We start from the raw sequence: 11952 nt of genomic DNA, 5'->3' as shown, positions 1-11952 counted from the left end.
TTCTATGGTCGGGTTGTCTCTTTGACACATTCCCCATTTCCATTCTCATTTTTATTTTATTCAAATCTTATATATACATTGTATATGAAACAAGGGTTAATAGTAGTGTCATAAGAATGCCAACTTGTTGAGAGCAATGTTCCAGAAAAAAGAACCTACATGTCAAAATTCGAAAATAAGAAAACTGAGCAGCTCATGAGCCGTCCTGAATATGCATGGCATATTTGCCACTTGATTTACCATTGTTTAAACAAGGCAACGTCAGTGACTTGCTTTGGGAAACCAAACAGGCCTTTAAAACCAACCATGAAACATGGGATGACAAATGATTCTATGACGGTGTCTTGGAAACTAAAACCACGGGTAGTAAGGTCGTCATATCGAGGAGCGTTTAGTACAGTGACTTTGTCATAGTTTGGATAAGTTTGACATGACGGTGTTAAGTCTTTTTGATGACAATCAATACAAAAATGTAAACATTGGGATATTTTGTAAACGGAACTTCTGGTCATTAATTCGAACTGGTTGGTACCTTTGTATAAGGTAAACATGTTAGTAAATCACAATTTGTATCATATGGTTAATGATTTAACACAGAACAAAGCTTGCGTATGTCAAAATTTAAAACTTGCTTATTGGTTTATCGTGCATAACAAAAGTTATTTTCTTACAGTCTGTTACATCACATATATGTTCGTGATATAACACTGCGGTCAATTATTCTGAAAAATACCTACTTTTGCAATAAATTCAAAATAACTGAAATAGCTGTGCCATGGTTTGGTTCATTCGTGTCATGGTTAAGTTCATGTTCGACATGGTTCAGTTATGTAATTCGTGTCGTGTATAATGAAGAGTTACTATCAAAATTAACAAAAATCGTTGCACTTGAAACACAAAAGGACATAAGAACGCGTATACAATGTAGTAATATGTTATAAGTAGATGGAATATGATTGCCAGTGATATAACTATCCATCTGAGATCAAATGACGTAGATGTTAGCAGCTATTTGTCATCAAGAGGCCTTCAACATTCAACAATTTCTCAGCAAGATATAAAAGGCTGCGACAAAATTCAATGTATAGGAATTCCAATTAGGAAACCATCAGCCTAGTTTCTGTCCAAAATAAATAGCAATGAGACAACTATCCACAAAAGACCAAAATGACACAAACATTAACAACTATAGGTAACCGTACGGCCTTCAACAATGAGCAAAGCCCATACAGCATAGTCAGCTATAAAAGGCCCCGATAAGACAATGTAAAACAATTCAAACGAGAAAACTAACGGCCTTATTTAAAACATGTTTGCGGGCTCCCCAACCTCTTGTTCGCCTCAACCATGCCACACATGTAAAACACACCAGATTGGGTTTAATTATGCAAGAAAATCAAGTAACAAAATCACTAAAAACACAAATAAAGTACTGATATTTAGTGGGACCTAGTTTCAAACAAATAGCAAATGATAAAAAGTCAAGACTCTAAGATAGCTTCTTTTAAATTTCAGGATGGAATTCTGCTGCCAATATTGTGAGCATCTTTGACTGATTATGTCTAGCAATAAATAACGATATATATTTTACACTGTAGTTTTATTGCAAAGCATTATATGAATCAATATTGAGAGGATACAATTTTTCAATATTTGTTTCTTAATTTTTAAATCTTTAATTGCCGTAGTCATATTATAAACTTGAATCCTAAAGAACTAATTAAACAATACTACGTTTATTTATTTCAACAGCCATGCAATGTTTGACCAACCCCGAAGATCTACTGTAAACGTAAAAGTGCAATCGTGAACCCATATGATGGATTTGCACATGGTTCCCAAGGATTCTTCAGTACCATAAAAGAGCATGTTATGATTTCTAAGAATGTCATTATCTTGAAAATGAGACAATATATCATTTAAACTTTACGAATGCTAGAAATTAATCAGTATCACCAACAACTTCAAATGACCCGTATAAGGGAGCAATATATGCAATTGCTTCTGATATATTGTTTGAGTCCATTTCAATGCATCTGTGTAAAATGTTGAGCCTTATCATGTAAATAAATAACAAAAAAACAAAAAAAACAATTCTGAATTTGACTGCGTTGATTTTATGTTTAACATATTTAGTTACACAAATTGAAAAGAAGTTATAAACTACGAAATCATGAAAATATAAGTTTTCATCACAGACACCAAACAGGCATTCATAAGTGCTAACTATTGCGAAACGAAGGGTTTTACACATTTAATTTCAAAAACATATTTACCGAAGTTGCGACTCACAAAAATGTTCAGAACCTAGTGACGTGACAAGTTGTCATATGCCATACCTTACTATTTTACGCTTTACTGAGAACAGTTTGATGGTTTCGGATCTCTGGTTGTCTCTGTCCAATTTATTTACCCATTTTATAGAAACAGGCAGATACAAAGGTTGGCCTATTTAATTTATCCTATTGTTGAAGAATTCATATGTTTGTGTTGTTGGTTTGCTGTCTCATTTATGTATTTCCTGCGTCATCTTACATTTGACATTACCTAGTAAATTGAAAATCAAATAAGCAAAAATAATAAACGGCAAATATAGATAGCATAAAAGTATCATTGAATGTCTAAGAAGTTCAAATTAAGTGTACTTGTGATATATATCAACAAACTTACCATCTGTTTCATCTTCGTCCATCTTATAATGCGTTCTGTCCTATTACAAACGATGATTTCTTGTCTAGCACGGTCAAAATTAACAGTTTAAATGTACATGTAGCAGACAATATAACACGTGTTTCTTTGATTTTCAATCTTTTTTTCAATCACATTTAATGATAAACCTCTTCATACTTAAAATTAGATAGCAGGAGTTTTTTTCGGATAGTATAGAAACTATATTACACAAAAAGTAAAATATTTGAAAAAATTTAATGATACTATACGCGTGATCAAAAAGAAGATGTGATAAGACAACTATCCCCAAAAGACCAAAATGACACAAACATTAAGAACTATAGGTCACCGTACGACCTTCAACAATGAGCAAAGCCCATACCACATAGTCAGCTATAAAAGGCCCGATAAGACAATGTAAAACAATTCAAACGAGAAAAGTTACGGTTTTATATATGTAAAAAATGAATGATGCAATTATACAATATTAAATGAAAACGTTGCATTTATACAATATTACAAAGATTTTGTGATCTTTCATATTTTAAATTCGAACTTTGAAAGTACCTTTTATTGAAATTTCACCATGTCACGCGTAAATATTGGGTTTCGTAAATGGTTTAAGACTTATGATGTCCTCTTAATATCTTTTGGTTAGTTTTGTAGTTGGGTTACTGTATCATGGACCTATAACCCCACATCCCCTTTTATTCATCTTAAACAGGTTTAAAATTTAAAATAAAGAAAAACCAACAAATGTATAGTTTTCTAGAAAAGAAAATGAAAAAAAAAGAATTACTTTTTGACTGGCTGCCATTTTTGAGTAGCCCTTAGCTATTTGACTAGTGATGCTGCTCATGATATCCTCGGCAGAGTCAAGCATGGACATATGGAGAAAAGATTAGGCTATATGTGAAACAGAAGCAACGCTTTGTCTTTTTTTTTGTAAAATTATATCGAAAGAGCAGTGACTTTTAAATTCATATTGTAGAAAACTTACGAAAAGTAACATCACATGTTTAATTTACGCCTTGACGATTACACCCACTAAATTTGGTTAAACAGGCATTTTTTTCTTCTCAGGCAGTTAATATATAGTGTAATTTCGTTCAAATAACAGGCGATATCAGTCAAATTTTCAGTATTAAAGTGGAACAAATATATATTTATTTCGATCTAAACCATGACAATCTTGACCAAAACCATGACGAATTTCTCGACTCTTAACCGAACCATGTCAATCGCTTAACCAAACCATAGCAATTCCGATATCTTGCTTATTCTGCGTTAATTTCGAGAAACAACAATTCCAATATAGATCGTTTGACCTCCAATACAGATTCAAGCATCTTATTTGCTTTTTATCTGCTCGTGTGACTAGAACTGAGGCAATAGTTTGAGGAAGAAACATAAATTAACCATGTCAAACTTATCCAAATTATGACAAAATCACTGTACTAAACGTTCCTCGATATGACGACCTTACTACCCGTGAAAACATTGAATATGGGAGAAGAACAAAAATCTGTCAACATGCATGTTCTTTCCGAATAAAAATCTCCAATATTAAAAGCTAATCCCATAATCATGATTTAATATCTTTACTGCATGTATATGTATCTGTTCTTTAAAAAAAAACACACACACACAAGAGAAAGTGTACAACTCTACGACCGAATGACACTTTCAAACAAATCTATAATGATATGTCCATTTCTTGTTTGGATAAGAAAATTGGATATTTAATATAAATTCTTGACACAAACATATTTATTGGTTTTTGGCCATTTTATGTTAGGCATAGATTTTAACAAAGCTTAAATTTAACACTAAGTAACCAGTCCAGGAAGAAGAATACCTATTCAAAATGGCGTTATCTAAATCTGTCATAAAAGCTCAGGATATTATTTCTTGTAACCTTTGTGAATCAGAGACGAAACTAAAATGGAAATGTCTTGATTGTGACTTGCTAATGTGTAATAAGTGCAATGATAAAATTCATCCAAAGTTTAAAAACGCTAAGGACCATACAATAGTTGACATAAAACAGGTTGGAATAAGTGGTGGTGACAATAAAATCTTGGACTTAACAAGCATAAAATGTACAGAACATACAACACAATCATGCTGTCTTTTCTGTTGTACTTGTGATGCTCTTGTTTGCCCAATATGTATCGCAAAAATGCATACTGGGCATACTTTCATAGAAATAAAGGAGGCATATGATATGAAGCTCGAATTACTGGAGACATTTAAATTGAAAGTAGAAAGTGCTAAAAAAGAACTTGCTGATGATGAAAGAAGGCTTGAACAGCTGAAAATAGCAGAGAACTTCAAAGGTAAGAACGTTTTACAAGACATTGAAGCTCGAAAAGAAGCATATATAAAATATGCAGATCAGCTTTCGAAAGACGTAAAACACAAAATAAAGATCAATGAAGATTCCATATCCAAAAAGCTGACAACAGTTACAGATTCCAGACATAAGCTACAGGAGGTATTCAGTATAGTAGATAAGATTATCAATTCATCAGATTCCCTAAAAATTCTCGAAAATATTGATAAGATAGAGAAATCTTTAGAAACTGCCATACAACCAATTAACATACACCATTCGTATTTAATACCTCAGTTCATGCCAGGAGAGAATATTCCATCAACTTTTGGATCCTTGACCGAGGTTTCAAGTGGTGGTGGAACTGGTAAAATAGAGATGAAAGTGAACAAGCAGTTCACCACAGACTTAAAACGTTGTCACTACCTATGGTTATGTTCTAATGGCTCAATCGTGCTAGGTGACAGCATCAACAAAAGTTTACAGAAAGTACAAACTGATGGAAACAGTCTTGCCACAATTTTCACAATAAAGACATCAATAAGAGGAATTGTAGTTACTTCCGATGGTGATATCCTGCTAGCTGATGCGACACCAAGGCTAAAGCGCATCAATGGAGCAAATGGGAAAATCCAGGATTCACAGTATAGCGTGGATCCATTAGAGATAATGTCACTCCATGTATCAAAAGACCGTAAAATTATTGTAGGTGCTATGAGTGTTGGTGCAGTTATTCCTGTTACAGGAAGAAGAGTGGTGATTGTAATGGATAAAGATGGAAAGCATGAATTTGTTTATGAGTATGATAACAATAAGAAGAGATTAATGACATATCCACGAAATATAACTAGCACTATTAGTGGGAAAATCTTTGTTGCAGATTTTGCGTATGCTGATAGGAGGAACAGTAGAATTTTAGCATTGAATAAAGATGGAAATATCTTAAATACGTACAAGGGAAATCCGAATATAAACAATGTTGACAAGCCATTTCAACCTGAATCAATGCAGAGTACACCATTAGATAGCGTTGTGATATCTGATTTAAACAACCAATCTATTCATATCCTTGACAATTCTTGCAATCTGATATACTACAAAGAAACAAGGGATATAGGAATAATGTCCCCATCTTGCGTTGCCTTTACTAGTGCAACATTATTTTACCTTGGATGTTCTCCACCAGCGAGTTCTACTAATGGAAAACTTTATGAAATTGAATATTCTGGTTTCTGAAACCTAATATCGCTAACGTTTTTAGCATGGATCAGCAGATGTAGATTCAAGCTATAAAAATCATTTCTTCGGGCTGTAGAAATTAATAATCTTGTGGATGAGAAATATATTACCAGAATATTCTAGCTGTGACAATGTTTTTTGGTATCACTCCTAAAATATCAGTTATGATGTTTTATGAATATTGTATTAAATTAAGTGAAATACATGTATAAAATATATGTACAAGAAAAAATATAAAATGATTTTCCCTATTAAACCTTTTATTTTTTTTTTATTGAAAATTGACATTCACAAACAGAATGTTCAACAAACTTCAATGAAATAGATTAATCACCCATGGTTTAAGATTTTCATTTAGAAAAACAAAACTCGAAAATGCAATTTTCATGAAGAATTCACAGGTATTTTTTTGGTAAAAAAACATGCAGATTATTGAGTATATAGAAAACAGAAATTAACACAAGCATCGGTTTAACAAGACATTCACACAGGCAGTATATTTGCATGTATAAAAAATGATTTAGAAGGATCATCATTTTAATATGTCAGATTTATCTTATAATTGACAACAAATAGATTCAGTTTTGTGATAGAAAATATCTCCTGTTGCAAATTCAATGAAATTCAAAAACAAGAAATAACAAGAGTGCACACGCTGAAATGTTTCGCCTTCTCTTCTAATCATTGATATTATGTTGATAGTCCTAAGTATAAAGCTTTATTACAACTGTCACATAAACTTACCATTATTTAAGATAACTACACAAAGACCAATGAACCTTGAAAATGAGGTCAAGGTCAGATGAACCATGCCAGGCAGACATGTACAGCTAACAATGCTTCTATACAACATATATAGTTGACCTATTACTTATAGTTGAAGAAAATAGACCAAAACACAAAAACTTTACACTGTGCAATTAACCGAGAAAAGGAGGTCAAGGTCAAATAAAACGTGTGCTACTGACATAAAGATCATAAAATATTTCCATACACCAAACATAGTTGACCTATGGCATATAGTATTAGATAAAAAGACCAAAACTCAAAAACTTAACTTTGACCACTGAACCATGAAAATGAGGTCAAGGTCACCTGACATCTACCCGCTAGACATGTACACATTACAATCATTTCATACAACAAATATAGTAGACCTGTTGCATTTAGTATGAGAAAAACACACCAAAACACAAAAACTTTACTATAACTACTGAACCATGAAAATGAGGTCAAAGTCAGATGACTCCTGCCTGCTAGACATGTACATCTACAATCATTCCATACAACAAATAAAGTAGACCTATTGCATAAAGTATGTGAAAAACAGACCAAAACACAAAAACTTAAATATAACCACTGAACCATGAAAATGAGGTCAAGGTCAGATGACACCTGCCAGCTAGACCTGTACCCCTTACCATCATTCCATACACCAAATATAGTTGACCAATTGCATACAAAATAAGTAAAACAGACCAAAACACCAAAACTTAAATATAACCACTGAACCATGAAAATGAGGTCAAGGTTAGATGACACCTGCCCGCTAGACATGTACATCTACAATCATTCTATACAACAAATAAAGTAGACCTATTGCATAAAGTATGAGAAAAACAGACCAAAACACAAAAACTTAACTATAACCACTGAACCATAAAAATGAGGTCAAGGTCAGATGACACCTGCCAGTTGGACATGTACACCTTACAGTCCTTCCATACACCAAATAAACTAGCCCTATTGCTTAAAGTATCTGAGATATGGACTTGACCACCAAAACTTAACCTTGTTCACTGATCCATGAAATGAGGTCGAGGTCAAGTGAAAACTATCTGACGGGTATGAGGACCTTGCAAGGTACGCATATACCAAATATAGCTATCCTATTACTTATAATAAGAGAGGATTCAACATTACAAAAATTCTGAACTTTTTTTTCAAGTGGTCACTGAACCATGAAAATGAGGTCAAGGACATTGGACATGTGACTGACGAAAACTTCGTAACATGAAGCATCTATATACAAAGTATGAAGGTCTTTCACCTTCTAAAATATAAACCTTTTAAGAAGTTATCTAACACCGCCACCGCCGCCGTAGCCGTAGCCGCCGCCGCCAGATCACTATTCCTATGTCGAGCTTTCTGCGACAAAAGTCGCAGGCTCGACAAAAATGAAAACAACACGTTATAATGTGCCTGCGTCCGAAGTAATCTTCTCGATTTATTTTTAACTGTCATTTTTCTGACTTGGTAAATGTATTTCCTTATGAAGATAATGATAATTATTTCAACAACAAAAAACAAAGAAAAACAAAATAGGATATAGACACTCTATAGACAAAGTATATAAGAAAAAATATAACCAAATGGCGGGGTTTATAGATAATCACACCGAGCCACGTAAAACGCATACTAGTATTTCCAAAAAATGGATTGAACAACAAGTAAAGTTTTGAATCATACAAATACAAGTAACAAAATGATGTTAACACGTTATAAACAACGTCAGTTCGCTGAATCTATTCTTCATGGCGTCATGTACTATAGTGAAGTTGATATATATTGAATATTCATCAACAAGATATTGCTTTCTTCCAACGAACAAGTCTGAGTTGCAGCTACAAGCACTTGAATACCGAATTATTTCTAAAATGTTAATCCCATATGCAGTTGAAGATGCTATGTTGATGCTACGGTGGTGGATTTTTTTAAAATTTCAAAATTAAGTTCGTCTTGCAGATTCTGATACTAAGATGGCCGCTTATGTCAAATTCTAGGTATAAGTCTTAAAATGAGGTGGAGGTAGCCGTGTACGTTGTTTAATTAATTTTAAGTTCTGGGGATATATCAGAAAAGTTTGGATTGTTAATGGAAAGGATATACTAAGTAATCAATATATCTGAATGTGTGAAATTGTCTCGTCTTGGTCTAGTTTTGGTACTCCGACTGATGAAAATAAGAAGATCTAAGAAGAGGTCGGACAGTTAGTTGTCAAAGGAATGCCGACAACTAGTTGAAAAATTTAACCTCCGAAATCACCAAATATGTTGTCAAATTAAAAACTCCAGCATACTGATTACTTGATCCTCCGTGTATCATGTTTTACTTTTCTGTACACTATTGCCAAAATATGCCGTATGGTATCATAAAGCAATAAATGTATAGGCTAAGCGTATGCGACCATATTTACATTTAAAGCATTGTGGATTATTTCTTTTAGACAACTTTTCTTTTTCACGTTAGAAATGGTGGTAAATAGTGTTGAATAACCAAAATGTCTGATAGAAGTAATTTCAGAGAATGATCGAAATTACTGAGAAATTATCCAGAAGTACTTTACAAGTTTTTTAGAATCCACATATGGTAATATACCACTACGCGAGTAAACAGTTTAATAGTTTTTCTGAAGACCTTATTTATGAATTGGAAGAAATTCCTCCTTTAATTATGTAATGGTTCCGATATCACTGGTTTAAAAAGACGGAAAAGAGCTACATCACAAATTAATCTGTATATAGGAGAAAATGAATTTATGCATCCCTTTGTCAAGTCTGAGACTACTATAACACAAGTGACCAATCTCTGTGTTATAGTAGTCTCAGGTCAAGTGCATAATATCTCAAACATTCAAAAATATCAGACTGAAAAAAAGAAAAGCTTTAATGTAATATAGAAATCCTTGCGGATGATGACTTTGAAAGGAGGTAATCAAATCTCTCACAGGAGGTCTAGATTTGGAAAACTCTTTTTAAAATTAAGCCGATTGATAAATGTTTTCCCAAGACTACATTGTGGTCCTGAGGTAGTATCAAATAAGATTATTATATTTACATCATTGACGACTTGACACATTTTCTACACCTTTGATGTTGTCATTGCTCAGTACCATATGTCAATATCTAGTATTTTATTTTTTTTCGGACTTAAATGATATGAAGTTATGATGGAAATAATAGATATATCAAGGAAATATTCAAAAAAAAACAAATAATTGTTATTCTCAATTTTTCTTTCTTGTAAACTTCAACAGATCGATACCACTGCTGGTGGACGTTTCGTCCCCGAAGGTATCACCAGCCCAGTAGTCAGCCCTTCGGTGTTGACATGAATATCAATTATGTAGTCATTTTTATAAATTTCCTGTATACAAATCTTTGAATTGATCGAAAAACTATGGATTTTCTTATCCCAGGAATAGATTTCCTTAGTCGCATTTGGCACAACTTTTCGGAACTTTGGATCCTTAATGCTCTTCAACTTTGTACTTGTTTGGCTTTATAACTGTTTTGATATGAGCGTCACTGATGAGTCTTATGTAGACGAAACGCGCGCCTGGCGTACTAAATAATAACCCTGATACATTTGATAACTATTTACACCACTGGGTCGATGCCACTGCTGGTGGACGTTTCGTCCCCGAGGGTATCACCAGCCCAGTAGTCAGCACTTCGGTGTTGACATGAATATCAATTATGTAGTAATTTTTATAATTTCCTGTATACAAAACTTTGAATTGATCGAACAGCTACGAATATTCTTATCCCAGGAATAGGTTACCTTAGCCGTATTTGGCACAACTTTTTGAAATTTTGTATCCTCAATGCTCTTCAACTTTGTACTTGTTTGGCTTTATAACTATTTTGATATGAGCGTTACTGATGAGTCTTATGTAGACGGCGAAACGCGCGTCTGGCGTACTAAATTATAACCCTGGTTCATTTGATAACTATTGAAGTCCAAAAATGAACAACAAAGTTTATGATAAAATGTTCATATGGACCGATCCTACATATGGTCATGTTACCACCTCTCCTTATATTATCTTTTTCAAAAGTTGTGTCCCCCCCCCCCAAAAAAAAAATCTTGTGGATGGTGATGAGTCATATTAATTTATTTATTCATTAATACAGTGGAAAGAAAGGTAACAGTAGTATGCCAGTGATCAAAAGTCATAAATCGATTGAGAGAAACCAAATCTGGGTTCCAAATAAACTGTGACCAAAGGGAAACACGTCAACTATAAAAAAAAAACCAAGGGAACAAAAGGAACACTGAAGTGCAACAAAAACAAACGCCTTCATACATAAAAACGAGCTATTTGATAACAACTGCCATATTCCTGACTTGTTTCAGGTCATTTTAAGAAAAAAACTGGATTGAGCATGTTTTAATGGCTAGCCAAACCTTCCCTTTTAAGACAATGTTGAAAAATAAATCACGAAAAGGACAATACTATGTGTCAGAAACACAGCACACACATACGCAAAATCATTCATGACAAAAACACACAAACAAATAATATAATAGTAGACACTACATGCAAACTGCAGAAACGCTGGTGCAAGCTTTAGAGTGAAATGTTCTCCCCATAGCTTTATCATAGAATTTCTGTTAAAAAGATGTACTGTTGCTTAATCTTTTTTATTATCAATAAGCTCACAAACACGAAAATGAAAGAAAAGAAAAATGTCAAATAGATCACATTGTTTGTTTATGATATATTGTGACCTATTGACACGAAGAGCATTAAAAAAATGTTAGGTATTTATACATCTCCAGCTTTCAAAAATTTGATTTGGGCGTTTTTTTTATGAAGCCTAATGTTGTTTTTATGGCTAAAATAGCTGGCTTTCAACCTCTAAATTTAATTTGAGTACAGACACACCTTAATTTCAAATGCTTTTTAGGTTTTAGACAATTAA

At 33.2% G+C, this 11952-nt stretch overlaps 1 protein-coding gene across 1 annotated transcript; it reads left to right on the top strand.

The window, feature by feature from the left end:
* Window positions 1-4519: 4519 nt before the first annotated feature.
* On the top strand, window positions 4520-6386 carry LOC134726877 (uncharacterized). The gene has a single exon (XM_063591283.1). The coding sequence runs from the start codon at window positions 4538-4540 to the stop codon at window positions 6239-6241; it is 1704 nt and encodes a 567-aa protein (XP_063447353.1). The 5' UTR covers window positions 4520-4537; the 3' UTR covers window positions 6242-6386.
* The last annotated feature ends 5566 nt before the right edge of the window (window positions 6387-11952 follow it).

The sequence above is a fragment of the Mytilus trossulus genome, chromosome 7 (genome assembly GCF_036588685.1).
Source record: "Mytilus trossulus isolate FHL-02 chromosome 7, PNRI_Mtr1.1.1.hap1, whole genome shotgun sequence".
Taxonomy (NCBI): Eukaryota; Metazoa; Mollusca; class Bivalvia; order Mytilida; family Mytilidae; genus Mytilus; species Mytilus trossulus.
This window is presented reverse-complemented; position numbering and strand designations above follow the sequence as displayed.

Excerpts from the sequence above, each read along its gene's own strand:
- LOC134726877 (XM_063591283.1), top strand. The coding sequence starts at position 4,538 with ATGGCGTTATCTAAATCTGTCATAAAAGCTCAGGATATTATTTCTTGT.